This window comes from Cryptomeria japonica, chromosome 5 (genome assembly GCF_030272615.1).
Source record: "Cryptomeria japonica chromosome 5, Sugi_1.0, whole genome shotgun sequence".
Lineage (NCBI taxonomy): Eukaryota > Viridiplantae > Streptophyta > Pinopsida > Cupressales > Cupressaceae > Cryptomeria > Cryptomeria japonica.
Genome location: NC_081409.1, coordinates 224,101,635 through 224,128,339, shown reverse-complemented (window position 1 = coordinate 224,128,339; position 26,705 = coordinate 224,101,635). Strand labels below are relative to the sequence as shown.

Sequence of the window (26,705 nt, the reverse complement as noted above, 5' to 3'; positions counted from 1 at the left end):
GCTAAGGAAGGCATGATTGGTAGGTCCAAAGGGTTTTGTTTGAGCCTCTTTGAGCTTCACCAATGGATCTTACACACGTGCCTATTTTAGAGTGTGACATTCAAATTTATCCCTATGCACATGGTTTCTTATTTGATGATATTAGGGATTGGCGTACAATTCTCTATGATTATCAGTGGGATTTCAATGAGCACCTAATTATACTAAAATTGTGGCACCCCTCCTTCAATCCATTTTTTGAATCTTTCTCAACAATTCCTATTTGGGTAAACTCTTGAATCTTCCGTTGCAGTTTTGGTTTGATGCCTATTTTAAAGCAATTGGCAACTCTTTGGGGAAATTTATGGAGGTTGATGAGAGGTCTTCAAACTATCTACATACAACTTACACGCACATTTTGGTTGAAATTGATATCACCAAGGATCTTGTTGCGGAGCTCTCCCTAAACACCACAAGAAAATGGTGGAACCAGATTGTAGATTATGAAGGTATTCCCTTTCATTGTCGTAGATGTTATAGCATTGGTTACCCATTATTCCAAGCTACCTAGTGGATGGATGTCTTTCCCCATCACTATACAGTGGAGGAGTATATGGAGGATTCATGTCAAAAGGAGAATACTACTAATAGTTTGGCTAACAATGTTGGCTCTCAGAAGATTCCTTCAAAGAGCAATGTGGATCCACCATCCCCACCGAAGGTTACCTTATCGAGGGATAAATTTGGGATACTGTATGTTGGAAAGGACGACATGGTTTTCGAGCTTCCTTCCCCATTGATGGAGTTGGAAAGGAATTCTAAGTTTCCTTTTGGTGTGCCCCTTGGGCCTTAGGGGTGGGGTTTCTCCAAATGAATTGATCGTTGGAGATGGTGGAGAAAATTGGACATTGGTGCAACAAAAAAAAGAAGAAAAATGAGACCTCGTTCAATATGCTTCTCCACTCTCAAGCCAAATTCGGTGCAAAATTTAGCATTGTTGTTTGCATTGTAGTTTGATACCTTGTTAATGGGGTCCCCTCTCCAAGTTTTTGGTACTTAGATTTGAAGTTAGTTAGAGTAAAGCTCAAGGTTGGGGTTTTTGACAAGTAGTAGCATTATGTAATTTGGTTAGTTGTCGAAGCCTGTTTATGGGCTCAACCATGTTCTAATGTACAACTTTTTCTTTGATATTTGATATAATACACAGGGGCTACCCTTAACAGCTATTTAATGATAAAAAAAATTTGCATATTTGAAAACTCGAAATCATCTATAATGAATTTTATTTTCATTAAAAAATTATTTAAAAAGGTCATTGGCCATATTGCTAAAGCCACATTTTCCTTCTTGTTAACATGGCCTTGTACTTGTTGGTCTAAGGCTAAGGGTTGGATTACCATTACTTTTTTTGGCCAAAAACGAAACAAAAAATATATATTTTTTCAGTTTCAAACTTTTCAGAATGAGTGCCCAATTTAAAATTATTTCCAATGCAAAACCTTTATTCACCACTCATCTCACATCACCATCTTGGGTGATACACTTTATAAAAGGAACTTTGGTGGAACCTTTTTATTGTGCTTAGATGTAGAAGAAGCTAAAGTGGTTTTATGTGAGGTGCATGAAAGTATATTTGGTACACACTTTAGTGGTCTTACCCTTGCTAAGAAGCTTCTCAGAATGAGATATTCCTAGTAAAAAACGGAACAAGAAGCGTATCACTTTGTAAAGAAATGTCTATTATGTTAGGCATCATGATGATTTCATACATGCACATTCTAAAGAATTGCAGCCCATCATTACTCCTTGGCCCCTTTCACAATGGGGGCTTGACCTTATTGGCAAAATTCACCCATCATCCTTAAATGGTCATAAATTAATAATTACCACTATCAAATACTTCACAAAGCGGGTTGAAGCTATTCCCCTCACATACATCAAAGGTAGGCAAATAATAGAGTTCATCCTCCACTACTGCATGTCACTATGGCATCCCACTTTCCATTCTCATAAACAATGGCAAACCTTTTAAAAATTAGGATGTTCATACGCTTTGCCAACAATTTCATATCCAACATTGCCTCTCCACACCTTTATTTACTCCAAAGTAATGGTCAAGAATAGGCTTCAAATAAAACTATCCTATAAATAAACAAAAAAGACTTCAATGAAGTTGGTTGTGATTGGCACCTAAAACTCAACCTTGCCCCATGGGCTTATCGCACTAGTATCTAAACACGTATTGGAGCTACACCTTACTAGTCTTTGGCTTCAAAGTCGTCTTTCCAATGAAGGTTAAACTCCCATCACTTGAAACATCTCTATAGCATCTTCACATTGAAGAAGAGCATCAAGTTGCATGAATACGAGTTACAATTATTAGATGAAAGACACCTTAATGCCTTGAATCATCTTAGTGCATATCAAAAATCACCCTTGTCGCAATTGCAACGAGAGAATAAAAACCCATCAGTTTGATGTTGCAGATTTGATACCTAAAAAAGTCAAAAGAATTTTCCATACATTCTTATGGTGACTCATTCAAAGATAATTCTTTAAAGTTTATTTCTACCTCAAATTTCTCATTTTACCTTATTGTTCATTTTTTACCGAATTGGGATTAACCTAGTTCAATCCCAAATTGCATGGAAATGATCTAAAATTTTGAATTCAAAGAAAAAAACTTTTCAACCCCCTTCTATTAAACTTTTTAAACCTTTAAAACCGACTTATGTTATTGAAGATGCAAAAATCAAGCTTGAGCTCTTATGGGAGAATATCCAAATGATTCAACATCAAACAATGAAGTACCTGCGTGAAAACAATACATGCAAAGCAAAACAAACAATATGCTCACACATGCATTTAACAGGAATTTGCCTCCATTGCACTCTTATCTATCAAGGTCTTGTGTTTGAAATGGATGCTTATGGAAGCACTACACAAGATGCTATGAAGAACGGAGATTTGAAAAATGGATAAAACTTAATATATTAATGAATATTAATGAATTAATGGAGAATAATCAAATATATGGATTTAATGAATAACGATGAAATATAATAATATTATGAATATTATAAAATAACGGATAACATGGATATTATAATGAAAAATAAGATTATTACACAATGGATCCACCTAATGATTAAAAACTTTAAGATTGAATGCGAGGACGATTTTAATGAAAATTTTTGTGTCTACAGTTAAAATTTGTATTATATGTGACATGAACTTAATTTCATAGAGCTGAAAAAGAGATCAAGGAGAATTTATTAGGATACACTTTGATTTCTATAAAGAAAACGAATAGATTCACAAAATAATCATATATGTCATCCACGGCCATTGTCTAAATCAATTAGCATCATTAATCTAACCATCCAATGGAATTTGACCTAAGAGAACCCATTCACCTATCAAGTCAACAAACTCCCACCTCAACAAATTCACTTACTAGAAAAATGAAGGTGAATAGTGTTCCAAAGGCATCTTTTGACTATCAATCTTGGCCATCGCCTACCATATCCATGCATTATCAATCTTGTCCATCGCCTACCATATCCATGCATTAGATAGAGCCTACATTTCTTGAGATCAATCCCTTGGCACTCAAATCTAAACCACAAAGATTTGAGGTCACACAAATTTTGAGACAACCATCAAACCAGTAGCATTCCTTCATTATTAATTCTAGAGCTGGTATGCCTAACCCTTCATTAGTTTTAGATTTTGTACTGGTCTAGAATATAATATAAAGGCCTCTCAAAATCTGTGGATCAAGCTCATAAAAATGAGCAGCGATACAAGTGAAAATTGCAAAAAAAAGCTTTTGCTACATGGTTCTGGATCTGACTGCATAGCATGTTCAATTTCTGACATCTCAGGTCTCTCTGCTGCACTCACTGTGACGGTAAAAGTTAAGAAGCCAATGCTTACATCCAGCGACCAAACCACCACTCTCAAAGCGAAAATCAGATGTTCATAAATCAATTACTGGATAAATAACACTACATGCATATATATCAAGCACTACAACATACCACATTTTCATTCATTAATCTTATATGTTGAAGAGATCATCCATATTAACACCTCAATCCAGTGTTGCAATAGAAAATACTACCCTCTCTAGATTTATGTACCCTCAAGGTTTAGGTCCAATGTGATATTTGTGTTATTGCTCAAAATTAATTGTTTGACTAAAAAAAATTAATGCAACCAAAAAAATATTGAAAACATATCAAGGATTTAAAGCTAGTATCATTGAGGACGGTAAGTGTTAGAACAAGAGGCAAATGAAAATCGTATCCAATCGGGGAAAACGCATGGCATCTCTTTTCCTTCCAATTGTATTCAGTCTCTCAAGTCCAAGGAGTCAAATTAACATAAAAGTATATTTGAGCTTAAAAATTAACTCGAGAATATTAAATGTGCTTGAATAACTCAGCTTGAGAATACTCTTGCAACTATGATTAGTGGCAAAAGCCTTTTGAACAATACAGAATCCATTATTTCTCACATTAATCTGGGTTTACAATATTATGCACACAGCATGCAGAATCGTTGCATTTATCGCCAAAAACATTATCCACACAAGTTCAAAAAGTAAACATCTTCAATAAATGTGCTGCCCTGAATCGCCTTCCTCGACGGGGTAAATAGGATTAAAAGGTATTAATCTTTGCATTACCAAAAACCAAACCACATATAATATACAATCCAAGTGACCGTTCATTTACAATAAAGGAAAGAAGTCTATTTCCACAACACCTCACACAAATACTAGGGACTGCTGATTTAAGTAAGGTCATCCTCTTCAACTTCCTTGGCTTTCAAGGCATTCTTTGCCCGAAGCAAAAGAGTCGTTTTCCATTGGTCCTGTTCATAAAACAAACATATGAATTAGTTTGTATAACACGTAAGAAATTATTGTCAATTCGTTTAAATTGTTTTAGTTCCATGAAAGCTACCGAAACTTATATGTAAAATTCCTTAATCTTTCTATCCACAAAAGGCTGGCAACTCGAGTGATCATTTTCAGTCTAATAAAAATCCAAGTCAATCGTAAATTTTACGGTAATTGTCAAAGACCTGTCCAATTTATAGAATATTAATTGCAGCTTAGATGGATATGTTAATGATCAGTCCCTGTAATTGATATTTGCTAGCCCTTTAACTAGCTATTATTAACCATACTTCCCACCAATCAAAAGTGACTTTTCTTTATCTACTTTGTTATTTATGAAGTTCAAAAAGTAAAAGATGCACATTTTTTAATTAAGAGTAACAAAAATGCTATTGGATGTAAAGTTTGGGATCTTATTACTCCCTACGTGTAACTTGAAGTAAAAATTATTAATTTATGACAGCGAAGTAGAAAAGTGACAAGCGCTAACCTATCATTTACAGCATCTTTAAAATTATTAAAGGAATTGTACAATTATTATTTATATATGAATATATACTAGAATATATTCTTATAAATATCTAGAATATATATAGAAAAGAATATCATTATGTTCTTATACATATAATGAGTTAAATTTTGAAAATAAAATTTTCTTAATATATATTATAGTATAATTAATATACAACTGCTAGTTTAATTGATATTCTTATACATATAATATTTAAAAAGATGCATATTTTTAATAAAGAATGGCAAAAACCTAACTTATGTCAAATGCTATTAGTATGGTGTTGGATGAAAAGTTTGGGATCTTATGCTTCAATAAGTAGTAATTATCAATTTATGACAAGGCACTAGAAAAATGACAAGTGTCTAGCATATTATTTTCAACGTCTTTAAAATAAATATATTATAATTACTACTTATATTAATTAATCTTGTCTTTAAATATTTGCTTTCCACTTGATAAATTCTTTTAACTGGAGCTATGAACCAAAAGACAATTTTGAAAGCACCCCGAAACCTTGTACATCAAGAAAGGCAACAACAACATAAAACTACAACAAACAACGAAACAGGCCTTAAAACCACAAGAGCCCCTGACAAACAAACAACAAAACTACAACACAGGTACAACCATAACAACAATCAAGGAGCTTTGAATCCAAACCTCACCAAAGAGCTCTGAAGTGGAGTTAAAGCCTGACCAATTTGGGTCGTCCTGCCTTTTTTCAAATATGAATCAGTCACAACCAAAGGACACATGATTACAGCTTCTGGTTTTCTTTTTTTCTTAAAGGGGGGCCCTTTCACGTCCCCAACAAGACCCACAACTGCAATGCCCAACTCCTTTCAGTAAGGCACAACCAAAGGGCACAGTCTTGTCCTTAAAGGAAGACCCTGATATTTTCCTGCAGGGCCTCACACTTATTAAGCCCAAATCCTTTCCTTCGTCTCTAATTATGCAGTGCAACTCTTTCCCATGATCAGGAGAAGAAATGGTCCTTTTTTTACTAAACATGGAATTTCTCTTTGATATCTTGGCAAGAATGAGAGAAGTGCCCAGTACTCAAAAAGAGATTTTCTGCTCCCAGACACCAAACTTGGAGCTCAATTCAATAGTATTTGGCAGCACCTTATCAATATCAACTTATACACAAAATCTAGCAAAAACAAACATTTCATAAATTTTGTGACATTGTCAATATCTAAAACGAGACCAAGAGCATTAGCAGTACCTCATATGATCTCTTTGTCCCAGTATTCTAAAGGAAGCCCTAGTAGCCTACCCAAATAGAGACCCTCTTAAAAAAATTCTCAATAGCACCAAAGCCAATAGACCATCTTTTCAAAAAAAGATCAGATTCACCAAGGAATCAAGGACCACCTTGCAAGATTCTCGCGCTTCCTTCAAGGGCTTGGAAAGAGAAAAAGAAAATTTCATTCGTCATGGCAGCCACATGAAACTGAGCAGACATGCACCATTTTTTAATAGCCCAGCTACAGACAACATCAATATTCAGGCGAAAGCCCAAGAACCTCCCAATGAGGGCATTCCCCATGCAAGCAAAAGCTCTATCAACAACAGCATCAGGCATCCTTAGCATGGTATATGAACCATCCAAAGCAAATGACACTTCTCCCTGACAAAGAACAAGCACATTCATGGTAGAACCACCAGTCACCAGTTGAACTAAAGAAACCTCTACCTAGGCATCAATCACAGGCCAAACATCACACTCCTCCATTGCCAAACCGTGGCACGAATAAAAGCATATGTTCAGATTAGAAGCCTGTGAGGAAACAATTAGAGGAAGACCCGAAGTCCCTTTAACACCAGTACCAAGGAAATGCACTACCTCTATTAACAGAGGTAAAACCCTCACCATCATCTCTCTGTATGATTCCCACGTGCAATGATAGATCAGATACTTTGGACTCCATTGCAACCCAAGTAGGGTTACCACCACCATTACTCACATCCTCATCCTTTGCCTCAACTAGAAGAATAGCACGGGCAATCATCAAGGAAAGAAACCCCTACAAAGGCCCAAATCACAGTAACCACTTGAAACAACATTGAGGTTTGCCATAGGGGATGCAAGTTGCAGATGTTCCACCTTTAGGTTCTGGTTCGTTGTGTGTGGATGCCCCTACCTCTCACTCAGCGTCTCTTTCCTATGCTAAGGTGGCTAGGTCTTCTAGTGGTTATCCTTCTTCTGCTCTTGCTCACCTCTCTCATAAGGGTAAACCCTTGCATTGTTCTTCTTCCTCCCTTTCTGTTATTTGTGGGCAGGAGGTGTTAGAAAAAGAAGAGTACTTCTCTCGTGTTGCTCTTATCTGTAGGTTCAATGGTTTGTGGCCTTCCCTTCTAGATTTGAGCAAATGAGTTTTAGATTCTTGGAGGCACATTCTTGATGATAGGATTGAACTTTATCCTACTGCTTGGGGTTTTTTTGTGGCAGTCTTTCAATCTAAAAACTTCTAGGGCTCAAGTGCTGGAAGGTGGTGTTTGGTTGTGGGGTAACCATTCACTTTCTCTCAAGCCTTAGTCCACTTCATTCAACAATCTTTCTGAATCTATTAGTGTTTTTCCTACTTGGGTAGAACTTCCTAATCCGCCTCTCTAGTATTGGAATAAGTCTTGCTTTGAATCTATTAAAAATGCTATTGATATGTTTGTTATGGCTAATGCTTCTTCTCTAATCTATGAGCATCCTACTTTGCCCACATTCTTGTGGATATTGATACCTCAAAAAAATTGTGTGGAGAGGTCATCTTTTTTTTTGGGGAATAGCCAGTGGTCCCAGATTCTTGATTACGAGGGTCTCCCTTTTCATTGCAAGAGATGTTTTGCTACTGGTCACCTGGTTGCATATTGTCAGAAATCTCGTCGTAATGATGCAACGTGGTGGAAAAATGTTCTTCGTCAGCATCTCCTGAGGGAGAATTTTTTAATCTTGAAGATGATTCTAGAGATGAGAAAGTGATTTCAAAAGTTGCAGCTACTTTAGAGATTCCTGCTGGCCCTATTGAACAGCATGTGAATTTGACTTAACCTATAGAGCCTATTGTGGCTTGCCTACATTCTCTCTTCCTTCAGAACCTTTGGCGGCTTGTCCTCCTGCTTCTCATTGCTCTATAAATTCAAAGGATGATATTTCTCGGGTGGTTGTGCAACATAGGAAGAGGTCTTTCTAAGCATAACCATGCTTCTGTATCCCTGGTTAAGGGTGCTCGTGGTGGTCAGAAGGTTCCAAAGGTGGTTTAGTTTACATTTTTTTGTTCTCTTTCTTACTGCAGTCCCTTTGTTGGTGAGTTGTTGTTCAACTCTTTGTAAAGGGTTTCAGGAGCCCTTCAAAAGTTGCTTGTGCCTAGCTGACTGTTGGTTTCCAGAATTTGGCTTTCTGTTGTATGGCTGATAGTTGTTTGGTATAGCTTATCTTTTACATCAGCTTTTCATTTCTGTAAAGGGTTTCGGGGTCCCTTCAAAACCTACATTTTACCCTTAATCAAAAACAATTTGATCCACTACTCACCATTGAATTGCATATTGAATACCACGTTCTCAAAAAAAGGACTCAAACATAGTACAACTTAAGAGGCCAATGGTATGCACTGGTGCCTTTGAGACAATTAATACCCTAATTGTAACATCAAAATCAAATATATAGACAACAATTATATTACCAGCTCTAAAGAAACCAGATATTGACCACTCATTTCAAAAAGATGACTCGAAAATGGTAACAAGACCCAATATGATATCTAGAACAGACCATGTCTCATTTCTAGCCATTTAAAACAGCATCAGCTTTCAGAGAGAGTTTTTGACCATTTCTCTTAAATGTTCCTTGTTTCTGATTATTTTTTATTTCAATCAACCTATTTTTGCAGCCCAATAAGGGCCAAATCTCCTAAACAAAGCTCCATTTCAACAAAAAACACTTTGCATTTTGTTGTTGCTTCATCTTTCTGGTTTCTTGTGACTATGCATGTCCCCTTCCAATGCTAAGAAACAATTACTTGATAGCAAGAAGAAAGAATGAAAGGTCTTTGGTTTCAAAGGAACTTTCCTTTTACCAAAGACTTCATAGAGAAATTGGTGACCAAAAAGTCTCTGCAGTCTTTAGTGTGTCAACATTGACTGAAAGCAAGCAAAATCTTTAAGCTTTAAAGTCTCGTGAATTTTATTTCCAATGCCACTGCTTCTTATCTTATCAAAGGCTGTATAAAGAAAAATGTTCTCTTACCTAAGGCAAGTAAAAGAACATACTCAATATATAATAATATTTCACTTGTGACAAATAACAAGCACATCAACTACCTTTTCAGAAGTGTCATTGGAAGAAGCTTCTTTTAAAGGCCTCTCAGATCAAAAGTTATGGCCTCCAGAAATTGGGCCTTCCACATTAATAATTGAAGAACATCTAGGACAAATAAAATAACTTTTAAGAGGGAGTTACACTTATTGACCAACTTATGATGCATGTTGTGATGTGTCATAAGGCATCTTTGAGTGAAGATAATAAAGGTAAAATGGAATACCCAAGTTCCACCTGCCATCTCCCGTGATTGACCTATCAAAGATTACTCCACAAATAATTTGAGGATGGCCATCTATACATCCTAATGACTGAATAGATATCATCTATTTTTTTTCCAATTATTTAGCCAAGGGTCCATAACATGGACCCAACCCCTTACACTCAACCTCACAAGGTAATGCTTTAACTAACACTCAATCAATGGAGGTATCGCTGTTGTATGATTCAACTAGTGGGTATAACACTTTCACACAATTTCTACTAGCAAGGATACTGCTTGTCTTACAATATTGCCAAATGAAATTCCACTTTCTTACAATTCCATCTACAGTCCTCCAGCTTGAACAATGCTCATATTTCTCACCTCCTCTTGCAATCCTCCAACATGCTCCTCCAATTCAAATGTTTTTTCCTCTAAGATGCTCCTCTAGCTTGATCTTTGTATTGGGCGAAATGATGCTTTTAGGGTTTTCAGATGGAAAAAAAAAAGTCTTTTTTTGTCACTTTTTGGCACTCAACCCTTTGGGTACACCTGGTACATACCCTGGGCATATTCAGACGCCTGGGTACGTACCCAGGGCATACCCCTGGGTGAACCCACACCCAAACGTACGGGAGGCCTTAAGGGTCGTACAGGAGGCCTTAAGGGTCTACCCAGTAACAAAGCTTATAATATCTATACAAGACAAATGTGAGGATTAAAAATATATCTAATAGAGATTCTTTAAAGAGCTGACCTCAAAAAACCATATCTTTATTGAAAGTTAATCATAAATTGAAAAATACAAAACATAAAATTATAAATATCTTAGTAACATAATTTACCTTGTCTATAACTCTCTCTTACCATATCCCTTCAATATGTGTGTCCTACTAATTTAAATGGTCCTATCAAATGAAGATGGAGTACATTAATTCATACTACAATTATAAATTTCATTGTCATACAAGCTACCCAATAACAAGCATAATTACTTCTACTCCACAAGCAATTGCATATCCTATCTAGCAATCACTTAACTGAGCACATCACACAGTCATCATCACGCTCGTCATATTTGCAAGGCAAAAGACCAACAATGCCAATTCCACATAGATGCTTGTAATATGTCATTGTGACCCAATAGTCTTAAATTTGTTATATTTGTAACTACATTTCTTAACATGCCAATTATGGAGACCTAAAGCTGACCATTGGTGCATGAAACAGAGTCTCAATCAGCTTGAACTTATTCTACCTATCTCCAAATCTCAGTCATACAAACATGTTACCTAGTTACAAAGAAAGGTGTGTTATTGAGAGTAACTAGGAAAGAATCTTTTTTGCAATTTTTGGTGACAAAATTGGGAGTAATCAGGAAGCACTCGGCAAAAGCTCATTTGGCACGTTTTTTAAGAAAAGGGCAATTTTTACAGGGAAAAAATTGGGATCCGAGGCAAGTCATGATTTATCGCAATGAAATACCAAATATTTCTTCATTGCTTCCAAATATGGAAGAATTTCATAAGAATTTGAATCAAAAAACAAATCCCTAGTTGCTGTCCACAGAGAATTGGTTTACTAGTACTAACCAGAGAAAAGTAAGATTGGTCAGAAATACTTCTTTTAAATATATGTTAAGCATATTGTCAAATCTGTGAAATTAGGACAATCTACAAGAGATCATAGCAAATGAGGGGGGAAAAGAAATAAAAATGCATCAGTGCTCACTGTTCAGCATCCATTGTACTCGGCTAATCATGTCAATATATAACTAGCACACCTATCTTCAGAGGAATATAGGTAAAATACTAAATTACCGAATCATGGGAAAATAAGGCCGATTCCAGGTACGAAACGTCTCAGAATCGGAGGCGGCTTGGAATCCGTGAAAATACGACCAGGATTCATTGATTCAGTTTTACCCACTTTGAGACCTCTGAAAACCCTAAACAGAAATTTTTTTTCTCCCAAAAATAATAAATGCATTTCCCAAACTCAAGTCCAAGGGCATGACAGCTATTTCCATATGCTAGCTCAGTTCAATGCCAGGGAATTTTTCATGGAAAGCTCTTTGCAGGTCGGGGGAGAGAGGAGCAGCGGCCGTCATGATAGCTTTAAGCTGCAAGCAACTAAGATCATATTCCTCATCGATGGGATTCTTCACCAAGGCCATAATAACAGTCATGGAAGCCATGAATTCCAGGTTGCAGAGCTTATAAAAACAGAGGAAACAGTGTCGAGGAATTTCGCCAGATAGCTGATTCCAGATAGCTGCGTCCAAACTATATTCTCTGCATGAACAAAAAATGTTTTAGACGAATATAGTCTGCCTGAACGATAATGTTTCAGACCGAAATTATGACCATGACAAAATCCAGGATGCGTCACGAAGCTTCACAGTTAATAATGGAATATATAAGATAGATTTTTAAAAGGTATTGTACATTAAATTAATAAATTGTCTGGTAAACTATATATATTAATAGTTATATCATAAGATTACAAATTTAAAATAATATAGAATTAATAAGATATATATTTAATATTTAATTTATAATTCATATATTTAATTTTTAATGAGATATATTATATGTAAAATAGTTTATTTTAAAATTATTATACATTATTTTAATATATTGTTCGTAAAACTATATCTTAATAGTTATATAATAAAATTAAAAGTTTAAAATAATATAAAATTTATAAGGTATATAATTAATATATGAAATTTTTTTTTTGCTCGGTAATATATGAAATTTTTAATATTTATAAATATATTTTTTAATTTATAATTAATATATTTAAATTTTAAAATACATATTTATGATTTTTAAATGTTTTTTATACAGACGTACCCAAATGTACCCAACCCCCTCAAAAACAATTTGCCATACCCACGTACCCGATTCCGATTCCGATTCGGTAACTTAGGTAAAATATGTCAAAAATATCATATTTGCTCATTATTCCACTTAAAAAATTGTCTATACCTTAGGTAAAGTATGTCGAAGATATAATATTTGTTCATTATTCCATTTAAAAAATTCTATTAGGCAGACACAGATTCTCAAATTGAAAGAATATTAGTAAACATTTTCCCTCCAGTACACACAAGCTATCGTATATAAATGCTTTGAAGCATCAGCATGGTTTTTCAATTCAAACACATAAAATAGCACTAAATCAACAATTGATATGATTATTAAAAGTAAGCAAGGTAAAAGCATACCAGTCGAGTCATACTGTCAAACTCCTTGACAACGTCAGTAAATTTTACTACATCCTCCTCATCAATTGAACCAGCTAAATCCTGAACAGGAAAACAACAACCTTTCAGTTTTGGAACCAATATGCAGTATTGATAATCTTTCAGTATTACACTACCAATAAGGGACTCAAAACACACTGATTGCTTCCCTATGCAAATAAGTTTGATTTCAATGCCCTCTCATAAAAGCCATAAGACAGAATAAGAAAAAAACTTACAGAAAGGAATCTGCACTCTCGGGTACCTGAAAATGTAGGATCAAGTTCCTGTACATCCATTCATGTCACATTAGTAGGGTTTCCACATATCTTCTCTTAAATCCACAAGCACATGAAAGATTTCAAATCATAACAACCAGTAATAATAATAAATGTACATTAAAATGGTTAGTTAACATATGCTTAACCTGATATTTCTCTAGTGCATTGTTTATCGCCACAGTGTCACCTTTGCAAATGAGACAGAGGCCAGCACATAAAAGATAACCCTTAACACTATACTTCAGAAGATTGTTATTCATTGACTGTCTCGCAACATCTTCAAAAATTTGTATGGCCTTTGGGTACCTGCAATATTGCAAATATAAAGATCAATTTCTGTAAATGATCAGAGAGGAGATGCAGCACACTTTAGGTCTTTGCAGCTAGACAATTACTAATATTATGAAAATGAGAGCTGAGAACTTCCTCAATAATAGATTTAACACAATTAGATCCCAAAAGTTTGACTGGTATGCACATTTGTGAAATGATCTTGGGCATCTATCACTTGATAAACAACATGCATGAAAAGAGTACCCCAGAAGCATATATCTCCTTTGAGAAATAGAGTTTTTATTATTATAAAAATTGTGAACTGATCTCTTAAAAAAAGCATATTTGGTGTCTTGGGTTCATAAATCTTAAAGAGCCTCTATGTTACCTAGAGAATAGAATAACTAAAGCTTTGAGATTTCCAAAGGTAAACATTTTCCAATTCATATATGGAAACAACTGTGCTTCATAATATTTTATTCCAGATACATATATGCAAAGGCAAAATATTTTTGTCGTAAACCGGTAAGATATCTTTGATAAAAACCAACACCAATGGAAGCACCTAATTGACTGTAAACAAACTACCAGCAGATAGCATTTCAATACGTGGTAAATGTCATGCCCCACAAATAAATGCAGCAGACCACAGATTTTATGAGGAGAAATCGCAGCCTCTAGCAAATAAAATGCAGCCCCTTTTAAATTAAGCCTTGGCAGTAGGAATATTAGGAGGCTGACCAAATCAAATAATCGATTAATAGGAGAAGGCCAACCTTGATGAAATTAATGGGATCAAAATAAATAAATAATTATGATATTCTTATATTAAATCTTTTGAGTGGACATTAGAACAACAATTCATGGAACGCCATTTCTAATTTCTGAGTTTAGAGCGGTTATAAAGGGAGGCATCATATAGGAAAAGGGAAAAGGGCAAGGAGAGTAGACCAATCAAGCAGCAGCAGCTACAAGAGCAGATCGACCCCTCGCATATATATAAGCAATCAGATCAATAAATCATTGTTTATTGCAGGCTGTAGCATACTGTTCAATTGTGGTATGCATAAATATGTGTTGTGCATGTTTGTAATATGGGCTATAATATATGTGTAATAATGAATTTGATGAATAATCCTTAATAAATTAATTTAGGCAATTATGTGAAATGACTAGATTTACAATCTTTGTCAATTTGCTGCAACCAACCATAGGTAAGGAAAGGAGTACAAGGAAGGAGAAATAATTATGAGGTCCTCTTCTAAGCATGCCACCTCATGGTGGTGATGGATAGTCCCATTAGGACAAGGGGGTGCAAGGAGTGTCCCACCCTTGGGCTTAGAAGGGAAGGACGCTCCTAACACCCCACTGTGACTTCCCCACCAACCTCAAGAATGGTTGATTATTGGAATGGATTCAATGGGATCTCAATCATAGACGGTGAATAAGGTTGCACTAGTAGGGAGAGCAAATACAAGTGCCCTCACTAGATACACCACCTCATGAAGGATGATTGGCGGAAGGCTGCATGAAGCCAAAAGGGATGGTATATCCACTCTTGAGCCTAGGGTTGAGAGTCACTTCAGGCACCCTACCATGATTCCTAAGATGATTATGAATGTATGTTCTCTAACCTTAGTAGTAATAATTGATATTATGTATCGTATTGCCTAACATGATTGCAGGATCTCAACCAGGACATTACAGTAAACTTTTACACACATATCACCAAATGTTTTTCTTGAACATGCAACTTTAGCAGATGAAGAATTATTTGACTACTCAATCCTGACAAGGATATTACAACAGTACTATCAGACTAAGTCACAAGGTTCGAATTCGACAGCCATGAAATTCGGATGAAATTCGACAAGGGAAAAATTCCGAAAAAAATTCGGATAAAATTCGCCTTCTATAATTTTGTTTATTTTTAAATATATGTATACTTCTAATAAATTATCAGAATAGCAACCCTTGTTGGAGAAAATCCGAGGGCGACCCAGCAGTTGCAGACACCCATGACCCAATACATACAAAGCATATACAAAGAATACCCACGACCAGCTGAGTTGTGTTTAGAGGCGGATAGCAGTGCTTTATAGAGGAAATTCGATTAAATTCGATTTTTTTTATAGAAGTTTGAAATTCGATTAAATTCGAACCTCATCCATGAAAATAGCCGTATCCTGTGACTTAGCTATTAGACACCACTAGGTTCTGTTCACAACAGAGCGATGAAGAATTGTTTGAGTAACAGAGTTCTCTATAGATAGGTGTGGAAAGACCTTTTAAAGTAGGTGACTGAGTTGATAAATGACTCCATAAGCTGTGAATTGAAATGCAATTTGATACCAAGAAAATGAAACATGTGCAAGATTTATAAATTACCAAAGATGTAAAAACCTGTGGTCCTACTCAGTCTTATTGTAGACCAAATCAACTCACCAACCTCCAATACTGGCAAATTATTTTTTACTAAAAAGTTTGAACCACTGGTGGTTGATTGCATGTCCTTCATCAAGGATTTCACTGCTTTTGCCAATAACAGTGTTACAAGGGGTTGCTGAACAGGGAGAGCATGGAAATGTGTATGGACGTGATTTCTGGGACAGCATAAAAAATACTGAATTTTGGGTTTGATAGGGAGCAGCAGCTTAAATAACTTCAACAAACTAAAAGCAGCTAATATTTTAAAATGTAAATGCAGTGTGCTTAATCTGCAATGACAATCCATTCAAGTCTCCACATGGGAACACATCCCAATGGAACACTGGTTCATACCATTTCAAGACATTAGACCAGGAGATAGACATTTCAGTCAGTTTTAATAATGTTTCACTCTACAGTAAGATCACTTTAGATGAGGCCATTAAGGTCATCAAGAATGTTGTGGATAGTGAGACTGGTAAATAAGAAGAATCCCACTGAAGGTGTGTTTCAATTTCATAGAGAGATTTATGAGCAACAGGATCTGGTAGCCATAGGCTTTTTGTTTCCACAATTATGGCAAATTCATTCATAGAGAAATTTGAAAAGAATGTGACTGAATCCTCTCATCTGAAAATAAATTGATGGTGGTGTTTCCTAGCTGACACGGATTTTAAATGACCTTGTGGAAGAGATGCTAGAAAAGTATTTGTCACCTTAATGCACAGTCGAATGAAATTCAATTCACAATGGCAATATAAGAAAACAATTGTCTCCTATTTCTTGACATCATTGCTAGCCATAAAGTGCATGTTTCACTCTCTTAACAAGTTTAAACAAAAAAGATAGACGTTAAAGTTAGAGCCAGTTCCCACCATCACAGAACCAGAATATGGTTTGTTTGCTAGAGTTCTTAGAATCTTAAACACTGCATAACTACGGAATAATGAAAAACACCTCACTAAGACCTTTAGTAAAAATATTAAGACATGAAAATAAGGAGAGCCTATTATATGTTTTAAAATAAAAAGTAAAAGGATTTACAAGACCAACACTGACAAAAGAAGAAGCAGCAGTATTTCCTAACACTAAAGCTAGTATAGAGAAACTTGACAGAATTTTAAGAAAGGCATTCCTCAGACCTTACAAAACTACCCTAACTCCAAACTCAAAAAAAATTGTTCATTACATTTCATGTTCATGTAGTATTCCCTCCATCAGTAGGACTGGGAGATCTTTTCAATCAAAAATCAAGGAATAAAACACGCATAATTATCACAGAAGCTAGAAAAATCAGCATTAGTCGAACACAATGAGAATACCAAGATTCTTGCTTTGAATGATAGGTGGAAGAAAAGAGGAATTAAGGAACCTATAGAGTTTGAGAAATAACTTAGAAATCCGAACAGGGGCAATGTATGGAAGTCTAATCATACCTAGATGATTAGAAACCTTTATTTCATGGAACAAAGCACGGATAGTTATCACAGCAGTTTGATGCAAGCAGGCATCAGTTGAGCACATTCAGAATATCAAGAATCTTACTTTTAAGTATAGCTGGAAGGAAACAGTAACTAGAGAAGCTATAGAGATCAAGAAACAACCCAGAAATATCAAATATCTTAATAGCAACAATGCCTTGAAGCTTAGCTATACCAAAACTGTTAGGAACCCTTAACCCACAAACTTGGCAAAATTTTGAATCAGATGGTTCTTGAGTTTTTAATATAAGTAAATATTTAATTAACCAATCAAGTAATTGATTTCTTAATTGGCTAGTGTAATTCTAAAGTAATTATTCATACTAGAAATTACCACAACCAACATCTCCCCACCCTTTTCTCCCTATTTATGGGAAATTAATCACATCTCTTGGTTCAAATACTGATTTGATGCTTTTCCGTGATGATGGGTTCAATAGTGAGACAAAAAACATCAGACTTAAATTTATTATGCAGATTTATCCAGACAGCTTGATTTCAGAACTTGGAATATTGGAATTATTTTTCAAACTAATTGTAAAAAAGCAATCAGATTTGCAATCTGTTCCCATCAAATAGAGATTTATAAATCCGGAAATTACTACATTTGAACTGGAAATAATAAATCTGCAAATCAAACCCCACAAAAATATCCAATTATACATAGCCACTATCCTGTGGCCATTTGATAGGCCAAAAGTGAAAATACGTGATCCCAAAAAATTTTTACAAATATTTTCTTTCATATTAACTTACTGCTCAAGCTGGGCTGCAAACTGTGCAACTTTAAGTTGGCACTGGTTAGCTGTACTAGTAACTTCTTCACCTCGAAAGAGCTCCGCAGCTCGCTCGAAATATTCCAAAGCCAATTCCAAATTTTCTTCAGATTCATATATTTCACCAATCTCCTGTAGAAAACAATATTTTGAATTCCAATAAAAGATCCCTATCTGAAACAAATAGGTACATTTACTCAAAATCTGATCATCATGAAGATAGATATTCACAAAATGACCATTCAACTCCTGCAATGAATGTCTATATACATCCAAACAAAGAAATTTGTAATCTTGACAACAAATCAAGCATATTATCATAAGAATAAGAATCTTTAAACTAGTTCACAGTCAAGCATTGCCAACCTCAAAAGATTAGGTCACACCCAGTTCAAACATTGATTTACCTTGCAGTGTTTTGCAGCCATCGACAATCTTCCTATCTCCATGAAGAGATTAATAGCCAAACCTAAACACCTAACAGCTTCTGCGCAACATAAACATTAAATCAAGACCATTTCCCATCCAACAATAATAAATGACACCTAGCATTCCCACAATCTAATATAACCTGAAGAGAAATTCTACCACACAGCAGAAGAGAGAGATTCTAGACTAATATCATGATTACACAAAGGAGATGAAGGCACTTGATTGTAGACAAAAGGAAAATGTGAAATATAATTCTTCTCTCTACAATCTATCAAGCCTAATATAAGAAATTATACACTGCTGAATGTTTTTGGTGGAAATGAACAGTAGTTTTCTCAATTATTCAATTCTATAATCAAGAACATTTAATTAGAAGTAAAATAACACCAGTTTCCCACGTATAAGCTACACAATAATGTACAAAAATATCACTTACAGAATTTGAACAATATTCAAGGCATAAAAGAGAACCTCAACAGCTATGAGAATGCTGTCTGTCAGTAACTCAATAACAGCAATAAAAAACTGTCACCCAGTTGATATGCATTCCCCTCCAAAATAATTCTTGTGTCAGATTGAAAAAGTCACTCAAATGCATAGACTTCCCCTCCAAGATATTTTGAGTCGGATTAAAAAACTGTCACTCAAATAAACTACAAGATCAGCCATGAGACGATCGTCTGTGCTTTGCGCAGACATGAAATGATCACTCACATATTCAAGGATCCTTGAGACTTTTCTTCCTGTCAAAAAAATGATTAAAGTACTACATTCGTCGCAATAATAGAGTGGGTAAATCCCAGAAGGCAAACATGAACTCTTCAGTTGCAACAGAATGTACAAATTAAATTTTTCTATTGATTACCTACCGAATATCCTACAAATGAAATCAAACAAGAAATGGTTATTGCAAAATCGATGACCTGAATTGAATTTTCATGAGTTAAAAAGGTTGAATGAAAAATGCACATATTTATTTGTAGGGTAATACTAATATCTGACCAACATTAACGCGTAAGCAAAAATTTTGAGAAAAAGATACAGGTGGAAAAGGAGATGGAGCAGATGCACACAGCTGTCATGAATTTTGGCATGAATGAGCAGAAATTTCTTGAGGAAAAGAGGCTGTCGACAAAATATGAGACTCTTTTGGCAAGGCAGGAGACCTTCTAGAGGCAAAAGTCTAGAGACGTTTGGATCATGGAAGGGGATAGGAATACAAAGTTTTTCCATAACAGCACCAAGGTCAGGAGATTCATGAACAAAATATCGAAATTGTCAAAAAAAGATGGGCAGATAACAGAAGATATTAAAGAGATAAGGCGCAATGAGGTTAGTTACTCCCAAGAGCTGCTAAACAACTGGAGGGGTTCAGATTTAGTAGCACAAAACAGAATGTTGAGAAACATTTCTTCTTAATCATGGAGAACCAAAATAGAATGCTGTTGGAGAATTTCAGAGTGAAATCAAGACAGCACTGTTTCAACTTAACCTGGACAAGGCACCCAAGCCATATGGCTTTACTGCTTCCTTTTTCTACAAATGTTGGGATATCATTGGCAAAGATATCTTTGAGGCATTGGAAGATTCAAGGGCTTCAGGTAAGGCTTTGAAAGAACTTTGTAACACCTTTTTAGCAATCATTCCCAAAAAAGACAATGCCTTATCATTAGATGATTTCAGACCTATTTCTCTTTGCAATACTTTGTATAAAATCCTTGCAAAGGCAGTTGCAAATAGGATTAAGAAGATCTTGTCAGATATTATATCGGAGGAAGAAACCGGCTTTATGCTGGGGAGATCCATCTTTGATGGAGTCACAATAGCTCAAGAAGCTATACATTCGATTCAGAATACAAGACGGGCAGCAATGATGATTAAGCTTGACATTAAGGCTTACAACAAGGTGGATTGGAGGTTTCTATTCAAGATTGTGGAGGCATTTGGTTTTTCAAAGATTTGGCTCAATTGGATATTTGAGTGGACTCCTAGTCCTAGATTTGTTTTGATCAATGGAACACCTGAGGAATTTTTTGGGGTATCAAGGGGAATAAGACAAGGTAATCCATTATCACCTTTCTTATTCATCATTATGGCAGAGGCTCCTGGTAGAACCATCAACAAAGCAAGAGAGAGGAGCAGCCTTTAAGGCATTGAAATTACAAGTTGTCTTCCACCTATCACACACCAGCAGTTTGCTGATGATACTTTGCTGCTAGGGGCTGCAAAGAGACAGGAGGCAAGAGTTGTGAAGAACATTCTCAAGCAATATTCAGCTGCCATAGGGCAGGAATTGGGGATAAACAAATCTTAAGTTTTTCTCTTTGCTACATCACCAAGGAAAGAACAGGAGATCTTACGTGTGCTGGGCTTCAAGAAAGGTAGTCTCCCATGTGGTTACCTTGGGATCCCCTTGGATAAAGGCATAGGATGCATAGACTTTGGGATGGTCTTTGCAAAAGGATCTTTGGAAGAGTAACAACATGGAAAGGTCATTGGTTATCTTGGGCAAGTCAAATTACAATGGTGAAGACTGTCCTTGCTGCTGTTCCTATCTACTTGTTGTATTGTTTATCCCTCTCTGCTGGAGCTAATCATAAACTAAATCCAATATTCAGGAAATTCTTTTTGGCAAGGAAGTAACAGTAACAATAAGTTAATGACGATTGGTTGGGACAAAATCTGCAAATCTAAATATAAAGGAGCTGGAATAAAGCAGCAAAAACTACAAATTTTGGCTTTAGGAGCAAAGCTCAATTGAAGAATGCATAAAGAACCAGAAAAGAAGTGGGCGAAAATTCTTCAGCACAAATATTTAGGGTCTGATGAGGTAAAAATATTCTCAATACATATGGGGCTCCGAAAGGCTCAAGGGTTTGGAATTTTATGCAAGAGTGCAGGCCACTCATTTCAGAGCATCTTACTTGGGACATCCACAATGGGCACTCTGCCATGTTTTGGGAAGATTCGTGGTGTGGATAACCCATCATTGACAATGTTTTGAGATCTGATTTCCTGAAGGACTTCCTTAAGCAGCATTGGGGTCCTCTACTCTGCAACTATTTCATAATAGAAGTTAAGGAATGGTTCGAACTCGGGTAATTATACTGCAAAAGAGGGATATTCTATTCTTGAAAGAAATCAACAATTAGATGAGGTGAAAATCCCAATTGGGCTTTGCTGGCATAAATTATGTTTACCAAAAGCCGGAACCTGAATTACAAAATAAAGTATTGACAGCAGACAAATTCAGGAAAATGGCTTATGAAGGTCCTTCCAGATGTGAGATGTGTAGAGGGGATGAAGAAACAGGGAAACATTTGTTTTTGGAGTGCCCCATCGCCCAAGAATGTTGGTCATGGTTATGTGCTAGGCTTGGATGGCGTGGAGCCTTGCCAAGAGATATATCTACCCTCTTTGAGTCATGGCCCATCATCAATAGGAATGCTGCATTTAAGTGTCTGTGGGCAATCTGCCCATCTATTCTAGTCTAGGAGTTGTGGAAAGAGCGCAACAGAAACAGTTTTCAGGATAAGGAAATGAAGATTGTTTCCTTTCTGAATAAAGTACAAGCAGTTATGGTGGAGGTGGTCAACAACAGGATAAGGAAATTCCCCAATTCCAAAGCCAGATTCAGTGAGTGGGATGCTTTGGTGAAAAAGAATTGGTTTAACAGTGAGTGGGATGCTTTGGTGAAAAAGAATTGGTTTAATCTCAAGAATCCACTGGTGATCAGGAGACTCAGAAGTGCAGGGCAGAAGAAAAATGGTTGGCTCCACAGATGGGTTGGGTAAAATTAAACTTTGACAGGGCTTCAAAGGAAAATCCTGGTCGGTCTGCTGCAGGATGTATCATCAGGGATAGCACCGGTAATGTATTGATCAATATTACTCACCCTATTCCAGATGGGACAAATAACATCACAGAATTCAAAGCCTTAATTTTGGGTCTAAGGAAGTGTTTGGAGTAGAATTTGGGACGAGTAGAGATTGAGGGAGACTCGACCGTAGTAATAAATGCACTGAGGAAGGGTTCTACCCAAAACTAGGTCCTTCATGCTCATTTGGAGGAGGCTTTTGAGTTAATGGGAAACCTGGTTTCATTCACAACCAATCATATACACCGGGAAGCTAATATAGAGGCTGATCGACTTGCTAATATGGCGGCAGAGGGTGTTGTTCTATCTTAAGTCAGCTATCTTTATGTTGGGCATTGGGAATCAGACAATCTGAGAAGTAGGCCTTTGAAACATTGCTGCTAATGAAGTTGTGGTTTTCAAAAACAGAAATGGGCACATGACTACTAAGGCAGTCCAATTTACTTTTCACAGGTTTGATCTTCCAAGTAATACTTTATATGCTTGTAAGATCAGTATGAAGCATTTATTGAATGGCAGAGGTGCCTTCCCAAGCATTCGAGAAAGGGTATGATGCTCAATATAAAGGCTTGTCTGCAAGGTCTTTGTGCAATTTCACTGGTTCTATCATTAACATAATATAGTCTTCTACTTGGAAGCAAGAGACAGATGGCTTTTATTGGTTATGTATCGAATGCAAGAATTGGTTCTATCTTCAAGATTCAGGTGTTCTAGAAACACAAGCAGTGCATTTAGTTCTTGGTTGGGAATTTCTGAGTTCTACAGAAAGATATAGGGTTAATACGGATGTGGCTTCCCATTTCATCGTGGCATTACTGGATATCAACATTCCAAAGGCAAAAATACTCACAATGGCAAGACTATTGATAAAGACATACCTGGGAGGTGTGGAGGACATTCCGGTGTGTGCTGAGCCGGGTGTTGAAATCCCTCGACCTAGAGAGATGTATAAGGTCCTAGAGGCGAATGCTAGGGTTGAATGCTTGCCTTTCATCATGTACATTGCAGGAGCCGATCTGGAATGGCATAGGTTCAAAGCAAGGAATGCATGTTCCTTTCTGAAGATGCAGTATTACATGGTGCCCATTCCGAACGAGAACTGGCTTGGTGAGTTCATAGATTTCATTCAGTCTGTTAAGGTGGGTTGAGAGAAGTGTGACCTAATTTTTTGGTCCAAGCAGTCAAGGTGCTTCATAAAGCTTCATCAAGATATGCTTTGCCCGTGCTCTGATTCTTGTTGAATTTTTTGGGAGCTCGTTGTTTGGTTCTCTTCTTCCTCAATCAGGTTTGGCTCTCAGAACTTCCCCTTTTGATGGACGGGTCAGAGTTTTTTGCCTTTGAAGATATGGGCTTGGTGATCTCAGTTTGCCCTAGGTGCTTGGCCGGCACTTTAGGGTTTTTGGGGCGGGTGTTTTAGCTTCAGACAGAAGCTCTGTCACTACTGAGTCACTGACAATGGTTGGATCCTTTTTGAGCAGTTGTGTGCAATGTCCGTAGCTGCGCTAGTTTGAGCATTTTGGCCATTTGGTTGGGCTTTGTCTCTGCCCATAGGAGACTGATGCAGATAGAAGCAATGGTGTGTCTGATTTTTTGGTTCTGGGCTTCACATTGTAATGGCAGTGCCCTAGTGGCTATCTACTTTTTCTGTAATGGGAGATTCTGAATGCATTCTTTCAAGATGCTTCCTTTACTTGACAATGTAAACATTTTGAGAATTAATTAAATATTTTCTTACGTATCAAAAAAAAAACATTAACTCGTAAGCATGTAACTGAAACCATCTTCAGGTAAAAGTTTTACTTATCATTGCAACAGAAATCCACTAGTAAGAGTTTTTAAAAAATACTACAAACAAATCAAAATATAGAAAAAGAGAGGGCATTAGATGGCTATATATTAAGCAGTTTCTAAAACCATAGAAATTTGTACAGCAAAGTGGCATAACAATTCACTACGTCATAGCTAGGCTTTCATGTTCACACCCACAGAGGTCATATGGTGCGGACTCATAACACAACTAACCGAAATGTTGGTTATGTTATGTATATTATACATGTTCTACACCCCATCATACCTAGTGGAGCTCATGGTTTATACCAATTGTTTTGTACTACTGCTTAGTGTTTTTCTATGGTGATGAGCATATAAATACTCAAACAGGGATCAGGGCTAAACACAAACAAGAATTATCTTAATAGACTTGTATTGTGAAAAGTTAAGTTAATACAGTGAATGTTGGTTTTGTTGGCTTTTCTACTGAAATAGTTTCCTAGGGTAAATCATTGTATTATATTATGAGTGTGCCATATGCCATCGTGTTTTTTCTATTGCATTTAAGAATCTCTAAGCACAACTTTTCTTGCATAGGTTTATCAGTGTTATTTCTGTTCACAAAATACATACAAACAAAAAAATAGTTTATCAGTGTAAAGGATAGCAGTTACTTAACAGTATTAACTATTAAGTAGTTTATTTAGAGTCCAAATCTTGCAGAATCCTACCAGGCCTTTTCCTAGTTGATGGGTCTTGCATTTTAATGCTACCTTTTCCTATGGTTACTTCATAATTGTTGCATAGTAAAGCTTTATCTTTTTGGTTGAGGGAGAGGATCTCTTATTAAATCATTATTTTCCTTTCCAACAAAAAATCAATGGAACAAAGAATTTAGAAATGAACCTTGGCTGTTAGTCTTTTTATAGCAATTCGCTGCGTCCACATATGCCGATGCTGCCTCGTGCTTACTTTCAAGCTGTAACAAGTAGATGCACTATAAACACGTTAGATACCAACATTTGTTTGGAACTTTCCACATACCAAACAAACATCTTATACATTTTGCTCAGCAAACCTTTAAATGGCAGCTAGCAAGCTTGATATAAGCAGATGCCGCTTTATCCCCTGTACCATACAAACAGTTCTCTGCATTAGGATTCATTCAAGTCCATAAACTTAATACAGCTTCTAGTTTAAGTAGATTATTCACAAATTGTGTGAGCTATTGTGTTCTTTAAAAACTAATAAAGATGCATGAAAATATATTCATAAGATGGCGTTGTGGAACAATATTGGCAAAAAGATAAAGGAGATGAATAACAAAGACAACATCCTAGGTGGTGATTTTAACTTGATTCTAGACCTTCGCAAAAAAAGTGGGATGCAAGGTTAACAAAGTCATCTTGGACTTTAGGAATTTTGTTGAGAGCTCAGATCTGATTGACTGTGTCCCAAAGAACCATCAGTATACCTGGACAAACCGCAGAGAAGACTTTACTAATATAACTGAACGGCTGGATAGATTTTTGCTCGGACAAGATTGGATGGTCGCCATCGACATATTCAGTAACAATTCCCAGATTCTGCCCATTGTTGTCTCAGACCATTTCCCAGTTTCATTAGACATTCAAATGACTAAGCGTCCTATGAAATCATATTTAAATTAAAGAATATGTGGTGGAGGGTAATAGCTTGGTGGAAAAATTAGAAGAATGGTGCAGGGAAGGCAAAATAGCAGCAGAAACAATCATTTTCAAGTTTGTTAGAAGACTGAACTTCATTAAGAACAAGTTGAAAAAATGGAACAGAGAGCGTTTTAAGAACATCTCCACAGAAAAGAAAAAGTAGAGAAGGAATTAGAAAGTTTAAATGAGAAGGTCATAAAATATGGCATGTTTCGAGACAACTATATAAAAGAGGGGGGAATTAAAGGAATGGCACAGTAAATTATTGAAAAGAGAAGAAATCTACTGGAGAAGCTGGCAAAACTTGGCTCAAGGCGTGAGACGCCAAAACAAAAAAAATTCATGCCTCTACAAGAGATCGAAGGGCCACGAACAGAGAAGATGAAATTAAGCTGGAGGGCAGGACGATTACTAATGACAAGCAACACATCAAAGAGGAGGTTGTGAGGTTTTGTGATGTCCCCTTGTTGATATAGGATTTATTAATGAATAATGATAATAGAAAAAAAATATAAAAGAATATAAATAAAA

The 26,705-nt window shown here is 36.1% G+C and overlaps 1 protein-coding gene across 2 annotated transcripts in view; it reads right to left on the bottom strand.

Annotated features, from left to right (window-relative positions):
* Positions 1–4,430: 4,430 nt before the first annotated feature.
* The window catches only part of LOC131031051 (alpha-soluble NSF attachment protein 2), a 31,828-nt gene continuing 9,553 nt past the window's right edge, over positions 4,431–26,705 (bottom strand). For both annotated transcript variants that reach the window (XM_057962065.2, XM_057962064.2), the window contains exons 3-10: positions 25,565–25,614; positions 25,393–25,465; positions 18,815–18,894; positions 18,388–18,539; positions 13,597–13,756; positions 13,409–13,456; positions 13,152–13,232; positions 4,431–4,860 (exon numbers count right to left, since the gene is read on the bottom strand). In XM_057962065.2, coding sequence (XP_057818048.1) covers positions 4,780–4,860; positions 13,152–13,232; positions 13,409–13,456; positions 13,597–13,756; positions 18,388–18,539; positions 18,815–18,894; positions 25,393–25,465; positions 25,565–25,614 — 725 coding nt within the window. In that variant the 3' untranslated portion in view covers positions 4,431–4,779. The remainder of the gene's footprint in view (positions 4,861–13,151; positions 13,233–13,408; positions 13,457–13,596; positions 13,757–18,387; positions 18,540–18,814; positions 18,895–25,392; positions 25,466–25,564; positions 25,615–26,705) is intronic.